This window comes from Ricinus communis, chromosome 8 (genome assembly GCF_019578655.1).
Source record: "Ricinus communis isolate WT05 ecotype wild-type chromosome 8, ASM1957865v1, whole genome shotgun sequence".
Classification (NCBI taxonomy): domain Eukaryota; kingdom Viridiplantae; phylum Streptophyta; class Magnoliopsida; order Malpighiales; family Euphorbiaceae; genus Ricinus; species Ricinus communis.
In genome coordinates, this window is record NC_063263.1 from 2,666,405 (window position 1) to 2,686,549 (window position 20,145).

Genomic DNA, 20,145 nt, shown 5'->3' on the forward strand with positions numbered 1-20,145 from the left:
CAATCACAAGAGCCTTCATTATTATTCTATCTGATTAATTATTGAGTACCAACAAAAATTCCATTACTTTAATTAATATTCACAAAGATTCCACGCTTTAGCAAAGCAAAGAAACAGAAAAATACATGTGTACTTGATTAAATTTACTTGCCAAGCCCGCTGGAATTGACTCCTCAATTATTCAGTTCATAACAGATATGGCTGTTCTGTTCATATCTTCTAATCAAACAGAAAATTAATAGAGGAATTTTCACATTGAGATGTTACAACAACTAAAGATTTGATTTCTTTATAAATGTATTTTGAATCTGGCAAGTTGAATTCAAAGTGACATGAGTTGAATAGAAAGAAAGTCAAAAATTTGATGATTATCTTTTTCATACTTAAATTAGGTTCATTAATAATTAGATTGAATTGTTGAATTTTCCCATTAATTGATTTGATTATCCAACAGTATCTTTCTACTGTGTATTTCTTTTTTTCTTAGAGAAGTTTCTGCTATAGTTTTTAGGCTAATTTTTATCAATACCAAATATGTATACTACAACAAATAGAAGGATAACGCGTATATATAAATATTTTATGCTTTAACATTGGATGATTGACACATATCTAATTAATTAAAATTAAAAAATAAATAATAATTGTCAATCGATTTAGTATATAGATGAAAAGATTAAAAAAGTAGAAAGCCTCTGAAATATTATCACAAGAAATGTTTTGAACAAAATCTCCAATGAAACAAAGTCCATGCTTATCCTGATTTCAATACCTTGTATTGTAGCCATTATACAAGGCACATATTTATCTAATTTTTTTTTACTACTTTATTATTATCATTTTGCGTTTTAAGTTATTTTTTTTATTTATCTCTTTCAATTTAATTTTTATAATCCGGAATAATATATCTATGGTTGCTCGAGCATGAGCTCATCTTTGTGGAAAGGGAGGAAGCATTTTAAGAAAACCATATACAAATTCACAAAGGAAGCTCCTACGTGGTTTCATTAAGCCAGAGCAGACTTTATTTGAAGTTTAACGTTGCTGTTTTTTTTTCTTCTTTATTTTAAAGTAAACAAAAGGGAACTCCAATTTGAAATGACTTATTATGTTTTTCTTCACTAAACTAACATAGACTCACAAAAGCACAAAATAGTTTCTTAATCTTGTTTCACATCTTCCTCATTATTACGGATGTTCCAAGTATGTCACCGAGCTGCCTATGTATGACTGATAAAGCTTCATGTAATTATCAATGGGACACCTTATCAGTATAACTCTACATCATGGACAATGTCCAGACAAGCATTTACAATCTTTCTATCCCTTTATTATATATTTATATTAATAAGAAATAAAATAAATCAAGGAATTAAGACATGGAGAGAAGAAGAAATGTAAAATGAGATTTGGGAATTATGTTTCCAATATCAGATCCCAATCACCTCTTCCTTGTTCCCCATGGCACTAAAAAGAAAAAAGAAAAATCAATTACCAATCAAGTAAACCAAAAGCATGCAAATAGGAGTAGTATTTAAATTCCTGGAGTTTCCTAGTTATCAATGTGCTGGCTTGCACGTGCTTTGAACTCTTTTAAATATTAAAGCTAGTAGCAGATGAATTCAAATATGAACACTCATCTTTCACCTTCTTACCCTCTGTTTCTTTTGTGGAAAATAACCTGTTTTTGAAAATACTTTTAAAACCAGGAATTTCTCTAAGATAATAAATATTTTTCTATTGTTTGATTTTATAGATAAAATTATTAACAACATAATTATTTTGTTGTTAGTTCTGAAAAATATTACTTATTTCTAGAAAAAGTAGAATATTTACTTACCAAAATTTTACATTTCTAATTCATAATTGAATATAAAAGAAAAGTTATATAAATAAGAATTTATTCAGTTTTTGTATTTAAAGTTGTAAGTCTATAAAAGTCTAAGAAAATGTCTTTCTGCTTTCAAAATAAGAAATTACTTTTTCTTGAAAATGGGTTCATTCTCTCTTAGACCAAAGGGCATTTTCCATTAATTAATCTTTTTCTTGAAAGCACTAAATATAAGAAAATGCATAAAAATATTTCTCTTAGAAAATAGTTTCTGTAAAACTAATAAGCCTTAATATGTTAATTTTTTATAGTAAAGTTTCTAAGTGAAAAATAAAGAAGATTTATCTTCAACTTCTTATGCATATTAGTTTTGTGATTGTTGTTTCCATGTGGGTTATGATCACAAAAACAGGCCATTGGATAAACTTTTGTGAAGCACATCAATTATATATAGGAAAATTCCAATTCCAATTCCAATTCCAATGTGGCTTACATTAGCTTTGGGACAAATTCCAAGTCAACTAGTAATAGCGAAAAGGGCTGCTTTTACTTTAGTTAATTGGGTATGCAATTCTGACCAAAATTTTGTCAGGCTGCTTCTTATGACCGGCGATCCAATAGAAAAATATTTGCAATAAAGGCCATAGTTTGACAAATATAGTTGGCTGCTTCTATCTTTTCCCATTCCTTTAATGCAATTAGAATATCATTTACCATTTTCTTTTCTTTTCTTTTTTTCTTTGGTCTTATGCGATTCTTTTGGTGGATTTTCGTACCATTTTTCTACACTCAACATGGCTGCTATCAAAATATTTTATATTGCATTTACAGCTTTTGTTTAGACCAACAGCAGTGGATTATTATTAATTATCTCTGAAGACAGTTCAAATTCAATACTCCTGAACACAATAGCCTGATATTACTACAAGTAAATAGTACCATAGGCATTGTCTATATATATAGTCAAATGATCACAAGTTGGTTTCTGGGACAAAGGAAGTACCTCTTCAATTAGGGAACAAAAAAAACAGTTTGGCAAGGTGGGGGAAAGCCTTAGAAAGGAAATATGGCTGATGTTATTGAATATGGCTCTAATCCTACCACGCCAAGACCTGCCTCAGCTGTGCCGACGCCGCCAATATCGGCTCCTCCGTCGCAGTTCCACTCTCCTTCTTTGACTAGATCACCTCTGCTCTCTACCGGTGATCATATACAGCCAGCTAGCGCAAACAGAACGCCAAGGATTTCAACTCCGAGGATCTCAACTCCAAGGATTCGAACACCCCGTTTCATTACCCCTTTAGGTAGTCCTATCAGAAGGGCTCTTCACCTTACTAGACTCGACCCTCAAGATGCATGGCTTCCAATTACAGAATCACGGAATGGAAATGCATACTACGCAGCGTTTCACTGTCTTTGCTCAGGGATTGGTGTTCAGGCACTCATCCTTCCTGTAGCCTTCACCATGCTTGGTTGGTAAGTGGTACATGGATGATTTATTCTAGGTTGGTCCCAGGCAAGTAGAATAAACAAGTTTTAATATTCTTCTTGTTGTTTGGTTACAGGGCATGGGGAATCATATTCTTGACTCTAACATTCATATGGCAACTGTACACTCTTTATCTGTTGGTACAACTCCATGAATCTACTGAACACGGGATTCGTTTCAGCAGATATATGCAGCTCGCAAATGCTACTTTTGGTAAGCATTTTGATATTAAAAAACAAGTAACAGCTTAAACTCTTGAGAGCTGAATGATAATTTGACGATATTAATTGCAGTCGAGTCTTCAAACACTAATCTGTTTTGATGATTCAGGTGAGAAATTATCGAAGTGGCTAGCCTTGTTCCCAATCATGTATCTATCAGCAGGTACATGTATAACACTGATAATCATCGGTGGATCGACATCAAGGTTGTTCTTCCAGACCGTATGTGGGGCGACATGCAGTGTCAAGACACTAACAACTGTGGAATGGTACTTGGTGTTTACATGTGCTGCACTTGTTTTGTCTCAGCTGCCAAACTTGAACTCCATAGCTGGTGTTTCGCTGATTGGAGCCATTACAGCAGTTGGGTATTGTACACTTATTTGGGCAGTTTCTGTTGCTGAAGGAAGGATGCCTGGGGTATCATACAACCCTGTTCGCGCATCCAGCGACGTAGAGAGACTTTTTGATGTCCTAAATGCACTTGGAATTATTGCTTTTGCCTTTAGAGGTCACAATCTCATACTTGAGATACAGGTACGACTTCTGCAAGAAATTTCATATAGCCTAGCTTAATTATGCAAGTGGTTTTATATATAGTTGAAAAATTCATTTACTAAACTGGCATAGAAAGTTAAGCCAACTCATTCTTTTGCTTTCTCCTACTTCTTCTCTGTTTTTGGTTCTTTAAGAAAACTGAAATTGTTCTAACTGCCCTTGCATGTGAATATGAATTGTCTAGTGAATTTGAAGCATGTTTATTTTATACAGAAATATTTAATTAATAATATCGATGAACTGGCTAAAGATGAACTTTTAGATTATAGATGCATAGTATATATTAAATAACCTTTTCACCAAAAACTTTAAACAGTTAAATGAGATGCAAGAATAGTTTTATGTGTTAACTAACACTTTAAGCTTTATTTGTTGCATCACTCATAGAGTTACTTGCAAAACAAACAATCTGTCCTACCACACGTTACCCAGCTACCATGAGATAATTTTTTTTTTTTTTGTTCAATGTATTGAAAATTAAAATAAGGTCCAAATTCAACTCAGAACTTGTTGCTCAATATAATATGCATAGATGTTCAATCACTATCCATGAACCCAGATTAATTTATTATTGATAGGATACTATGGTTTATATTTAAAGAGATAGCACCAAGGAAAAATCTCCAAACTTGTAGTTAAAGAAATCAATTAGTGTCTAATTTGTTTCTTTTGACTGATTTTTGCATTGACTTCTCTGTTTTTAGTTATTTATTGACCTTATAGAATACAATATAAGGCCATTTGATTCTTTCCAACTAATAAGGCATGCATTGCATATACACAATTTAATTAGGCAGTATATTTAAGAAGGAGAAAATATGTGTGTATATGATTTGTAACCTTTCATGTTAATGGAAACTTAAACTTAAATTAGGTGATTGAGATTATATCAAACATTTTAGAAGTGTAAACTTGACTTATATTGCAGGCTACAATGCCTTCAAGTGAGAAGCATCCATCAACTGTGCCAATGTGGAAGGGTGTCAAAGTTGCTTATGCTGTTATTGCAATGTGCCTATTTCCCCTTGCAATTGGAGGCTATTGGGCATATGGCCAAATGGTAATACACTCGCTTCCCTGTCACTTTTACTATATTCGGAGTTTCAACCTCACGTCTAACTTATATTGGAGAGCTGTCAGATCTCAAAAATTTAAATTCTATTAAAGAAAAAATAAAAAGAGCAAACCCCAAAATTATCCGTTTATATTTTGTTAATATAAAACAATAAACATATATAATTGACTCGCAGATACCAAATGGTGGCATGCTGACAGCTCTATTCGCATTCCACGGGAGAGACACGTCACGGTTTATTCTAGGATTAACAAGTTTATTTGTCATAATTAACGCACTAAGCTCATTCCAAATCTACGGCATGCCAATGTTCGATGACTTGGAATCGTTATACACTCGAAGGAAGAAGAAGCCGTGCCCATGGTGGCTCCGGGCAATTTTCAGGACAATATTCGGATTCTTATGCTTCTTTGTGGCGGTGGCAATCCCATTCTTAGGAAGCGTGGCTGGACTAATCGGAGGACTAGCTTTGCCAGTTACATTGGCCTATCCATGTTTTATGTGGCTTAAGATGAAGAAACCAAAGAAATATGGTCCAATGTGGTACCTTAACTGGGGACTTGGGATCTTTGGTATGGCTCTGAGTGTGGCTCAGGTTGCTGGTGGGATATATGTTGTTATTAGCACTGGTACTAAACTTAGCTTCTTTAAGCCAAGATAGTTCAATTAATTTAGTATTTAGTAGTTAATTTGGAAAATGAGGAATGTATAATTCTTGCTTTTTACTCTTTTTTTTCTTCATGTAATTGTGAAATTTGTTTTCTTCAGAAAGGAATGAAGTATAATGAAATAAAAATATTTATTCTTTTAATCTCTCTCGAATTGTTAGCATTTTCTTTCATGTAATATATTTTCAACTTTAAAAAAAAAACACACACACACACTGCCAAGTAAGACCGTAATTGAACTGTCAAATTCAATTTCGCCTGATTTCGGTATAATTCATTTATTTTAGAGTCGACGCCTAAACTAAATTTTATTAAATGTATTCAATTTTAATCGAGCTTAATCGAAGCTAAATAAGTTTAATATTCATTAACAAATAAAATATTTTTTTTATAAAAATATGATATATCTACTACAATTAATAAATTTAATTCTGACAATAGGTTTAAATAAATATTTTTATATCTATGATAAATAAAAGATATAAATTATAAAGTAAATATTAAATTATTAATATTATATTTTATGAGTTGTCTCACGAGCATATTATTGAAAAGGTCTATGAGTAATAAGTCGAAATTTGTCTAATTTGAAGTTTGATTAATTTAATAAAAATTTATTAATAAACTTAAATGAGTTTTTTTTAAATCGAGCTTTTAGTAGCTAACAATAAACTTAGTTCATTTACAATTTTATTTATAAACTATATGTATGCCCGCCTGATAGGCTAATTAATTTATTATTAAAATGATATTAAATAATTTTTATAATATTGTTAGATATATACTAATAAAATATTAAAATATCATATAATTATATATCGTAAATCATTAGCTACTAAACTTCACTACAAATAGTGTTCTATGAATATTAAAATTCTCAATATATGATAACCTTTGCTTCAACTAATTTTTTCTAAATAAAATATCCAAAAGAACTCAAGATAAATTTAAAAACTTACAACTTACATTATTAAAAGTGAAAGAGAGAATTAACATGCAATGAAGATTTCAATTAAATTATTAAGAAAAAAAAAAGAAAAAATAATATATTAAAAGAATATGCCAATTAAAAAAAATATTCTCAAAAAATAGAAAGAGTGTCATGTAAAAAAAAAATTAGAATGTGAAAATAAAATTCAAAAAAAGGTATGAAAATGCATAAAATGGTTTTAGAAATGGAGAAATACATTTAGGAAAGAGAAAACATATCTCAAAATACCTTTTTCCATATAAAGAAAAAATATTGGTTTGAATTTAACTAACCTCCTAGAGAAGAAATAAAGAAAATAAAGATAAACTTATTGGTCCATGGAAAGAAAATCCACAATATACATAAGAATAATGAAGAAGATGGTAGTCACTTATGAATAAAATAAAATAAAATAAATGGCAAAAAAATAAAAGTATATAACTAAAATATAAGGATTAAAAGTTTTTATTTTTTAAAAAAATAGGAAAATATGAGTTAAAAAATCTATAAGATATATATATATATATAAATATAAGAAATATATATATATATAAATATAAAGAAATATATATATATATATATATATATATATATATATATATATATATATATTTCTTTATATTTATATATATATATCTTATAGATTTATATATATATACAAAGAAGACCAACCTTTTCATAAGGCTCAATATGAAAAGATTTTATGGAGCCATATTATATTATTTTTTAGTGAGAAAATAATATATGGCATATTTATAAAAATATTAACTATGAATATTTATAAAATAATTAAATGTTAAATGGTAACAATGAATATGATATTTATGGCTTATTCAAATATAAAACTATTATCTTCTTTAAAAAGATATAATAATTATAATGATTATTATAACTACTACATATTGATATAAATCTTATTTTATTAGATGTTTATATTCATATATGTAAAAGTAAAAAATAATAATAAAACAATAAAATAATAAAATTTTTAATTTGAATCATAAAAATAGTTAAAAGAAAATCTCACATATTGAAGAACTCATTAGTCTAATATAATAAATAGAAGAGTTTCAATCTATATATATGTAATATCAAAAAATAAGAATAAATAGCAAACATTCTAACAATCTTATTTACTAAAAATAATTATTATATGGATGTATGAGAATTTATTAGTATAATGAAATAAATAAAAAAATTAAAATTGCTAAATACAATATAGTTTTCATGTTTATTTATGTAGCATATAATTAATACAAAAATTAAATTATACATAATATATAAATAAAATTCTTAAATATAAAATAAATAAGATAATCATGAAATAGCATGAATAAAGTGCTGGTAGTTATATATATATATATATATATTCGCACACATAAGAAAATAATTCAAAAAAAATTAAAAAGTCGAGATGGAAGAGCAATGAAAGAAAGAAAATTAAAGATTCAAGTAAAATAAAGTCTCATAAATATCTCATTTTATGATTAAAGAAAAGAACTTAAAAGAAAAATAAATAATCTATTAGAATAATTTATCTAAATTAAAAAAACTATTTTAGAAGTAGTAGAAAAGCTATATAAAAATATATTTTACTAAATGACTCACGAGCGTATCAGTGAAAAGATTTACATTAAATTTATCTAATTTATTGAGTAAATTTTATTAATAAATTTAAATCAACTTTTATTAACTCGAGCTTTCAGTAGCTGCAATAAACCTTCTAAATGTTCATATTTATATTGTGAATATCAAGAAATATATTTTATGCAGCCCAACCCAGCCCAAAACACCATCTACCATAGAGCTTTTCTATTGGTGGCTGGAGCCTCTTTCGCCTTTCTTCTATCTATACTTTTCCTTCTATAGTTTAGATCTAAATAATGGGCATATATGACTTTTTGTAATGCCTCTTTCTCTCTACATCTTTTATTTTTTTGCTGTTTTATTTTTTGTCAGTTAGTATACATTCTTGATTATTTTAATTATAGGGCACTTTACAACCATGAAATTATATAGATTTAATTTGAGCCTTCGATGTTCTAGAAAATTTTATACTTTAATTTTTTAAAATTGGAACATAAGTAACTGTATATTTTTTTATTTTCAAAACAAATTTTTTTTTTTATCTCCTCTTTCTTATCTTTTTGCTTCTTTCTCTCAAAATATAGACATTATATTTTAGTTATTCTAAATTAGAAAATAAACTTGTTCATATATAAATTAATTTTTTTTAATTTGTAGTATCACAAAACTTTAATTTTCTTTTTCATGTTGATTTAAAAAATTATGATTTTTTATAAAAAAGTAACTAAATTATTAATAAATTATTTTATATTTGCTCAAATACTTGTTGTTCAATCCGAATAGGGTAGAATATTTGTAGGATAATAGTTGAGCAAAATCTATTGATAAGGCTTTGATTGATAATATGGGGTACTTACTATGCAAGAAGAACTCAATCAATTTGAGAGGAATAAGATTTGACAATTAGTTTCTAGGCCTAAGGATTATCCTATTATTGGTACTTAATGAGTGTTTAGAAATAAACTTGATGAAAATTGTACCATTACTAGATATAAGGCTAAGCTAGTAGCTAAAGGCTATAACCAAGAAGAATGAATAGATTATATGATGAAACATTTACCCCAATTGCAAGGTTAAAAGCCATTAGATTATTGCTTGAATATGCATCACATATGAATTTTAAACTTTTTCAAATGGATATTAAAAGTGTTTTTGTAAATGGATATATTAAGGAGAAAGTATTTGTTGAGCAACCTACCGGCTTTGAAAATCATGAATTACTAAATCATGTTTCTAAACTATAAAAAGCTTTATATCGTTTGAAACAAGCTCCTAAAATTCTGTATAAGTGATTCATCTAATTTCTTTTGTCAAATGACTTTTCAAAAGAAAAAGTTGACACACTTTTTTCCTTAAGAAAGGAATTAATATATTTGATAGAAGTTTGTTGTGATTTCTTCTTACTTTTCTTGATCAATTGCTTCAAATATTATGAACCCTGAGTGTTTATGTTTCTTTTCATGTATATTAGGAAAAATTTCTATGTTATTGTCTATCGCCTTTATATTTTTCTTGTCTCTTCCTTTAGCTTGTGGTTCTTTTTATTAGTGCCAAAAGGGGGAGAAGTTTAGAAAATTTAATTTCTATGTAATGCTTGGTATGTAATTATATTTTATTTTGTGAATTCAATGCATAGCTTGTGGTTTCAAGTGTTATTTGTAGTTTCAAATGCTATGTATTTGTGGCAATTGACATTAAGTGTTTTATTTGGAGGGAGATTTCCTATTGTTTTACCTTTTTAAATTGGTTATTTGTCACCATAAAAAAGGAGAGATTGTTGAACCTTTAAGGGTTATTAAACTTATTTTGATGGTCACAAATAATTATCTCTAACAATTTTAATTGAATGTTTATATGCAAGGGAAGAAGAATCGAAATCTTTTACTTTCTTAGAGCAGGGCAAACTCATGACCGTAAATCTCACTTTTCTAGTCATACAATAAAGTTTTCATCTATAAAAATTTTAAAGCCCAAAGACTAAAAGGACAATAGCATTCATAGATATACTTTCGAGCCATTAATATCAAGATTTACGGCCATGAACAAGAATACACGCCCGTGAAGAATCATCCCTCTTTAAATCTTTGAAGAAAACTCAGTAGCATTCATGGCTAGTCTTCCCAACCATGAAGCTGACAATCCACGATCATGAACAAGTCTTCCTTACTATGAAAGAAAGCATTTCTAGCCGTGAAACAATATTTACGCCTGTGAAGAATTTCTTTCTCACAAATCTAATATCCTTCATGATCAAAGTTAGCCATGAAAGTAGACATTCCCAGCCATGAATTTTTCTTTATCTATGATAAGTTTTAAACTTTTGAATCTCGATTTTATACTGAAGCTTCACGACCGAAATGAGGATTCCCACTCGTGAAGCTGAAATTTTTAAAGTTGTTGAAACAACTATATTTGCATTTAATGATAGTATAACGTCTCTATTTCTCCCTGAACTATACTGTTGGAATTTGGATTGGGTCACCCATGACAAGTTGACCGAAATCCATTTCATTTAATTTACTTATATTAATTATAATTAATTTATTAATATAAGGATAATTATTGTTAATTTTTTTTGTCGGTAATTACTAGGGAAATTACCAACACAAAGCAATTAATAACCTTATGAATATAACTTCCACCACTTCTAACATATCGATACTATGATCAAAAATTTGTCTCTGAATTGTTACAAAAGATTTAGGACTTTAGTATATGGGTTATGAACATTAAAATACAACTCCTTTTGAATTGTATTAGTAATCTAGTGCTAATCAATACTTTTGTGGAATCCTAAAAGAGGTAAGTATTTTTTCTTTTTAATTCTGCATAAACTACATTGGTATCAGAGCCTAATAATGAATCCCATGTTGTGTTTAATTAATTTTATTTTATGGCATGTAAAATTGAAATTCTAAAATTCTAAAATCATGAAAAACAATATGATCGTAGTACTTTGAGACTATATTTTTATTCAAATTTTTTGTGTTTCATGCCATGAAAATTATATATTTTTAAAATAGGATATGGGAGCTTTAAATTGATATATAGAACATAATTTTTATAATTTTGTGTTGAAAGATATGAGTATATAAAGTTAGGCGTTTGAAACTCGAAATTTGAAATTTTTATTTCATGAACAACATGGTAACTTTGGCATATTTTTTCTTTTAATGTTTAATGCTCTTTGGACTCAATGATTAATATGTGTTTAAAGTAGGGAATGAGATCTTTAATTTGACATAAAGGACACTCAAAACCCATTTGTATATAAAAAAGTTATGATTTTTTGAAATAGGAATATTGGAAATCAAATTCTGAAATGTGTTTTGGATTCTAGGGTTCTTAAGGTTGAAGATAAAGTGACTCACACTCTCTTCATCTCTATATTTTTTTCTCAAACATACGTATCTAGGTATCAAAATCCAAAATAAATTATACCATTAAACTCAAAACATGTGAAAATATGTGTGTGTGTGTGTGTGGGGGGGATAAGGGTAGAAATGAGACCTAACTTGCACGCCAGGGCGGCGCGTTTATCACATGCGCCACTCACTATACATGTGGCACGTTTGGCGGCTGACTGCTATGCAGTCAGAAACTTCTTCCATCCTCACTCGCACCCGGTGGCGTGTGGGGGCACATGCAATGTCTCTAGGTGGTGGTTTTGGACACCGCCATCTTTATTGGACTCCACATTAATTGCCGATATTTTTTATAAATTAAAATTAATTTTCCCATATATTAAAATGTTATTTTTAATTTCTTTTGCATAGAAAATTAAAATAAAATTATTTTGATGAAAATAAAATCTGAAAAAGTATGAGATATATTCTAATTAATATATATAAGGGTGTTGAGGCCTAGTGGGAGAGAATAAATATTCCACCTATATTTTTTAATTTTTTTGATAAATAAGTGATTAAAATGTAATTTTAATTGATTTTACTTATAAAATTAATTAAAATTCATAAATATATGTTGAAAATTATTATTTTTATTTATTTCCCAAACATTTTCTTTGATATTTTTATTTTGTATTGAGCTACGGTCATATGCCTAAAATTGTGTGTATTTTATATGCTGTATTGGCTTTAAGATTTTTTTCTCTTTAACAACCTATTTTCACTCAATCTTTCCTTAAAATATGTTTTAGAAATTATGTCTCATTCAAAGAGAATACGAAAGCTCAGAGACTATAGGAATAGAAAAAAGAATAGATATATTCCTAGTGGAAAATGTTTGAAAACCACTCATGTAGCAATAAGGACTCGAGCTAGGAGAGTAAGGCTTGGAAGATTGAAAGAGAATCTCGCCGAATATATAATGCATCCCAATCATAACATTATTGAATATGTTAAAGTTTTCAATGGCATGCTTCAAGACATAATTCACAAGGGTCATGTGTTAACTAGTGATGAAAAGTTTCATGCTTTGCATGTCACTTTGCCAAAACACCTTAAAGAAAAACTTGAAAGTTTTTGGTTAAAGGAAGGGGATGAGATTCTTGGACCAAAGTAAATGATCAAAGAAACATGATGAGTGAGTAAACTAATATCTATGAGACTTTAGTTTACCTATTTTTGGATGAATACATTTAGAATAATCTAAACAAGTCTACCACTTTAGCATCTAATTCCACTCTTCATACTACTAGATTGTCTGTTCCTAACTTCTCTTAGCTTAAGAATATAGTTTCCACTATCATGGATAGGGAGAAAGTAAAAAAGTCTATTCCTAGAAAGATCTTATTCAAATGTACTTAAGATCCATTAGCATATTTTTTTTATTATTTGCTTAGTTATATTTTTTAATTTATTTGTTGGATTTATGAATATTGAAAATATTATGAAGGTTAATCAGTATTTTTCTTCATATATGAGCATTCTAAGGATTGGCAAATTTTTTTAATAATAAATTCTCATCTAGAATATTAAAAGGCATAATTTAAAATTAAAGTTAAAGAAATTTTTTCATTTGAGTTTTGAAGATGATTGGGAACTTGGTGAACTTTCGATTCTAATTCAATTGAGGAATTTTCAATAACTTAATTTTGGAATTGTGACTAAGTGATGTATATATTGACATAATAAAATGATTTTGAATTTAAAATATACTTTGTAGTTTTTGTGACTAATATGGCATCAAAGAACATCATAGGTGAACTTAACAAGGGTGAGAAACTAAATGGAAATAATTATAACATCTTGCATTTGAAAATGCACTATGTCCTTGAAGAGCAAGAGATTCTGGAGGCTATCAATAATGTAATTGATATGCTAAATCTGATCAGAAAAATGTCAACCAAGCATAGCATAGGCGCAATATGGCTACTTATACCTCATGGAAGAAGAAGGATTCCCTCGTAAGAGGAATCCTGATCAATTCTATAAGTGATAATCTCGTGCATAAGTATCAACAGTATCCAATTGCTCATGCCATGTGGGTCGCTCTGCGAGAAAGTTTTGAGGGACTACTATCTTCAAACTTAGACAATTGACCATAAAGTTCGACACTTTCAAGAAGGTCCCCAACAAATTGATGAAACAACATTTGAAGGACATGTCGAACATAATAATGGAATTAAAGTCAGCTCAACATATCCTCACAGATGATTAGCAAGTTTAAGCTATTATTCGGTCTCTGTCTAATAATTGGAAGCACATGAAGGTGAAAATGACCCACAATGAGAAATCAAGGCCTCTTTTGACATTGTGCACCATTTGGAGCTTGAGGATGAGCTCTTAAGGCTGTGAAACCTAATGCTCAAGCTTATGCAACTGAGAGCTCCAACCAAGCTTCTAGGCACAAGCGCAAAAAGTTTGATAAAAACTAAAAAGGTAAGGGCAAGATGCATGAGGCTGGTCCGGAACCAAACAAAGAAAAAAAGCAGCACAAGCACAAAAGAGGAAAGCACAGAGGGAAAAAGGATAAGACAAAAGTGACCTACTACAATTGTGGCAAGTTGGATTATTTTGCTCGTGAGTGCACAGAGCCTTGAAGGATAATGTCTTATCTCAATTCCTTATATGAGTGTATTGTTTCTAAAATTTTTAGTTCTAGTATTATTTTGCTCATCAAATCTCATCCAACATGGACTATAGACTCACGAGCCACGGATCATGTAGCTAGAGATATAAATGCGTTCGTGGAATTTCATCAAATTCTAAGATGAATAAAATCGATATATATAGGCAACAATGCAAGAGCTGAGGTGATGGGAATTAGCACTTGCAAATTGAATTTGTAAAAAGGTCGGATCCTATTCCTACATGATGTCTTTTATGCTCTCGATGTTCGACAAAATTTGGTCTTGGCAGCTACTCTTCTACATTTAGGATATGGTTTATTGTTCAAGAAAAATTATGTTAGGATTTCTTTCGATACAATTTACTATGGACGTAGATTTCTAATGGATGGTTTTATGGTTTTAAACACTAATATTGTAGTAGTAGTAATTGTAATGTTTATTTTTTCTTATTCATTGAATCTAGCAATCATGATATAGATGCTTATTTATGACATGCTAGATTAAGACATATTAGGCAAGATATAATAAATAGACTAGCCCGTCATAGTTTATTGGGATCAAATGCAAAATTTGCATTACCCACTTGTGAGTTTTGCCTACAAGGAAAGGCTACCAGAAAACCATTTAACAAAGGCACTATAGTTGATTTTCCTTTACAACTTATAAACTCAGACATTTGTGGACCAATGAATGTTAAAGTGAGGTATGGAGCCTCATATTTTATCACTTTTATAGATGACTTCACTCAATATAGTCATGTTTATTTGATCTCTCATAAGTCTAAAGCATAAGATTGCTTTAAAAGATATTTGAGGTTGATGATCAACTAGACAAAAAAGTAAAAGCTTTAAAGACTGGTCGAGGGAGAGAGTATCTATCTGACTAATTCAAATAATTGTGTCATGAAAAGGATATTATGAGGCAATTAACAACCCCGAGAGCTCCGCAACAAAATGGTGTTGCCAAATGAAGGAATAGAACCTTGCTAGAAATTGTTAGGTTCATGATGGCTTGAGCTAATCTACCAGTATACTACTAGGGTGATGCTTTATTAACATTAGCCTACGTACTTAACCGTGCATCTTCAAGATCGGTCTTCTCAATGCCTTATGAGTTATGGACAAAAAGAAAATCTAATTTGAATAAGTTGTATCCTTAGAGATTTGTAACATACATTCTTGACTCTTCTCATAAATTTGGTAAATTTAGACTAAGAGAGAAGAAATGTATCTTTGTAAGATTCTTTGAAAATTCAAAAGGTTATGTATTTATTGATGAGGATCTGATGAAGATTACAGAAATTGAGTCCTGAGATATCACTTTTCTTGAGAATAATTTTTTTAAAAAGGAATGTGTGGATAAAGACTATCATCTATATGAGATGGAAGAAGGCCAAACTAGTACACAATTCAACAAGGAATTATCCTTTAAGAAGAAGAATCTAGCCATATTCTTGACAGTAGGAGTGCATTAGAACTACTTCACCCATCTCAATTGAGCGAGAGAGTGAATTCGAGCCAATCTCAATTGGTGAAGATAATAACCCTCGATTACGAAGGAGTACACGTTCTAAAACTCCTAAAAAATATTTTCAAATAGAAAAAGAAGCCTACATTATCACTCTTCATGACGATGAAGAACCTAGAACGGTTAAAGAAGCACTTGAATGTCCTGCAAAAAAAAGTGAAAAGTTGCATTGGAAGAAGAAATGAAATCTATGAAAGGCAACCAAATTTGGAACTTAGTTTGGAACATTTAGCTCTATCATAAGAGAATTATATCCAAAAGATCTTAGAACATTACCATATAAGTAGTTGCAACCATGGATACTCCTGTGTCAAAAGATGAAGTTTTGAGTCTTAATATGTTCCTAAAAAATCCACAAGAATAAAAGAAAATATCCACTGTACTATATGCTAGTGTCGTAGGAAGTCTTATGTATGCTGTGATATGTACTTGTCCGGATATATGTCTCGTTGTTGGTCTAGTTAATCGGTATCAATCAAACTCGGTCAAGAGCATCAGAAAGTTTTAAAGAGGATATTAAGATATCTCAAAAGCACTATGGATTATTGTTTATGTTATCAAGGGTCAGAATTGCGTCTAATTAGTTATTCTAACACTAATTGGGGAGGACACCTTGATCAACGCAAATCAATCTCTAGTTATGCTTTCTTACTAAATAAAGGCGTTATTTTATGGAGCAGTAAGAAACAGACTAGCATAGCCTTGTCGACTATGGAAGCTGAATTCCTTACACATTCAGTCGTTGTACAAGCAACGATTTGATTAAGGAGATTCTTTGAAAATTTGGATTTTCAAAACGACTTTGATGGAGCCATTATAGTCTATTATAATAATCAAGCAACAATTACTTTCACAAAAGATCCTAAATATCATAGTGGAACCAAATCGATATCAAGTACAACTACGTTAGAGATATTGCTACTAAAGGAGAAGTAGCAGTACAATATATTTCTATGAACTAAATGGTGGCTGATCTCCTTACTAAGCCAATACTAAGAGATATTTTTCTTGCACATGTGAACTTTCTTAGATTGCGTAGAATTTAGATAATTGATTATCAAATATTATTGAGCTTATATTGTACTATTTTAAATAAATAAAAATTATTATTATGTTCATTAATATTAAATATTCATTTTGTAGCATATATACATCACATATTACTTTATTGAAAAGCTCAACATAAGGATGTAACACAGGTTTTAGATTGACTCACTCACATGAGTAATCGCCTCTGGCACTGAATTGCAAGAATAGATGAGACATTATATTAGGATTTTCGCCTTAAAAGAAAATGAGATAAGATGATATCTATGAATACACTCGATTTAGATTGTCCACATCAAAATAACATGTGCAAGCCATATTTGAATTCTCAGTATTAACCTGCTAAAAGTGACAACTTAGAGAATTCAGGTTAGGCGCTAAGTAGCGAATGGACTTAGATCTGTATAATATTTTATTATACATCATGAAAATATAAATACTGTAACACGTGATTCATACCATGTGTGTTTATTCGACTAAGAAAATAGTGGAAGGATAATCCATTGTATCTCCACTGTTTGAGACCTTGAGGATAACAAATATCCTCAAATGTGTACCCTTTTACTTTTTACTAACATTTGTATTTTATATTTAGTGTTTTGTTGTCTTAGTATGTTACCTATAGTTATGGATGATTCGACCTTTGGAACCTGTGTAGAAAAGCAGCTAAGTATGAATTATAAATCTTAAGTGAAAAGGAAGACCTTGTCGAGTATATTTATTAGCTTGCCAATCTTGTCACTTAATAGAAGAATTACTCGATTATGTATATGCAAATTATTGATATATATAGAACAATGCTCTTTAAAGATTAAGAAATGATATGATATCTCAAAGAGACAAAGTTTAGGGCAATGCGAGAATAACAAATTAATTGTTTAATTATCTTTTTTGAGTTGAAGCTACTATTTTATTCCTAATAAATGCATATATGCTCTCAAATGCAGGTTTACTCCCTGGGTCGCATAACCCATTTACTAGTTTGAAGTTTTTACATTGTTTAAATTTTTGAGATACTCGCATCGCAATGAGATCTATCCGTCATATGCGAGTGGACAATGTTGGAATTTGAATCGGGTTACCCATGATGGATTCATCCAAATTCATTTAATTTAATTAACTTACATTAATTATAATTAATTAATTAATATAAGAATAATTATTTTAGCATATCCTGTTTTCTTTAAATTGTTCTTTTCTCTATTCAACTATGATGTGACTAATGAAAAAATTGATGAATTTAGAAAATAATACTATTTGCTTACGAAACTAATGATCTAATAATACACCGTATACTTATGTCATAGTTACGCAAAATGGTTGTATCACTTTGCTTGAAAGTCGGAAATTAATGGGGGGAGTTGGGCGTTGGGGGGTTGTGTTGCTCCGCCCCCATATCAACCTTCACGAGTTTCTATTCTTTCCATTTTCCCAAATCTGCTCACTTTCCAACGACCGTACACCTCATAAGTCACATGCAATTCCTTTTTTATAATATTTTCTTCAAAATAAATATTTTTATTTTATTTTATCATAAATATTTTTATAATATTTTCTTCAACCATTTAAATAAATTTAATTTTTAATTTGATTTAATATATATTTAGATTTTATTTTCATAATATTAGATATTTTTATATGATATATATGAATTTACTAGATGAAAATAAATTAAAAATATTAAAATATAATAAAAAATAAATTAATATTTTTCTTTCCAAATAATTATTTTTGTAATTCTATTTATCTTTATAACGAGTAATTTTATTATAATATATTATATATTTTTATTTATATTCTAATTTTATATATTTATTTTGATTAGATTATAACTCTTCTTTTTCATAGTGGTGATTAAGAATTTTGTTCTAGAAATAATTTTATGTTTTTCATGAGTTTGGAGATAATTAAAATTTAGTTTTCAAATAATCGAATTTGCATAATTAAAAATATTAATAAAATTGATTTGTAGTGTAATATTATCATTAATCAGGGCATTTTTAAATTGTAGTATACAACTATTGACATTTGAGCGTTAGAGAAAAAGAACTTTCTTATAAAATAATATGTATATTATTTATTGAATATAATTAATTTTTATTTTTATATTAAAATATAATTGAAAAGGTATAAAAAGTCATGTAAATTAATTTTTTATATTTAAAAATTATAGTTCTTTATAAAAGAAATGTAATTTAAATATTAAGTTTTTACTATTTTAAAAATTAATATAATTAATTTTTTATGATTTAATTTATAAAATTTAAATAATAAAATTATTTTAAATAATATATAACTACATTGATTTCATAGTAAATAAGATTATAATATTTTTTATTTTATTAAAATAAACTATATAATATTTAAGATAATATTATAATATTATAAGAGTATTTTAATAATTAATATTATAGTAAATTATTTATATTATAAATCTATCATTAAAAAAATGATAATATTAGGTAGTACATAAAATATAAAAATTAAAATCACAAGAAAAGTTATTTTCTGAATGTACCAACGTGAAAAATTAAAATTTTACTGGAATATTATTCTGATATTCTACCATTGTGGATGTATTTTTAATTATAGTCAATTAATTAATATTGTTTAAAATAATTTATAACCGTATATGTTATCCTATTTATTTGAATTGCTAAATAAATTTGTATATAATTTTAAATTATTTATATAATTAAAATTATGAAAATAAATCTTATAATTATCAAGTATACTAATAAAATTTTAAAAATAAATAAAAATAATATATTTAATTATATTAATGAATTATTAAATAAAAATAGAAATTAATTTTTATAGTATTATTATATATTATATATATATATATAATACCGTACACCAATATCACATTAAAATGACTCCAGAAAATAAGATATGTTTTCTACTTTTTCCTAAGATATACTTATTAATGGGGAGTCTCAATAAAGCATCCAAAGCAAAGTCACACACGCAATGAAGAATTGGAGATATCGGATCATATTTGGAGTACGGATGTAAAAAGACTGAAATTTATGAATATAAAAAATAAAAAACAAAAGCAGATAGAATGGATGATGATGCATCACTAACAACGTGGCATGCCATTACCGCTAGAACAGCACCCAACTCAACACGTACGTA

At 28.6% G+C, this 20,145-nt stretch overlaps 1 protein-coding gene across 1 annotated transcript; it reads left to right on the plus strand.

Moving 5' to 3' along the window:
• The first annotated feature begins 2,717 nt into the window (after window positions 1-2,717).
• LOC8265940 (lysine histidine transporter-like 8) lies at window positions 2,718-5,985 on the plus strand. The gene is made up of 5 exons (XM_002528370.4): window positions 2,718-3,307; window positions 3,397-3,533; window positions 3,651-4,078; window positions 5,028-5,159; window positions 5,350-5,985. Exons 1-5 carry the CDS (start codon window positions 2,898-2,900, stop codon window positions 5,833-5,835), a joined length of 1,593 nt encoding a protein of 530 aa, XP_002528416.1. The 5' UTR covers window positions 2,718-2,897; the 3' UTR covers window positions 5,836-5,985.
• The last annotated feature ends 14,160 nt before the right edge of the window (window positions 5,986-20,145 follow it).

Bases quoted from the DNA above. Each gene is read 5' to 3' on its own strand.
- LOC8265940 (XM_002528370.4), top strand. From the start codon at position 2,898: ATGGCTGATGTTATTGAATATGGCTCTAATCCTACCACGCCAAGACCT. The intron at 3,534-3,650 runs GTAAGCATTTTG...TTGATGATTCAG, and splicing joins GCTCGCAAATGCTACTTTTG to GTGAGAAATTATCGAAGTGG. The intron at 5,160-5,349 runs GTAATACACTCG...ATTGACTCGCAG, and splicing joins ATTGGGCATATGGCCAAATG to ATACCAAATGGTGGCATGCT.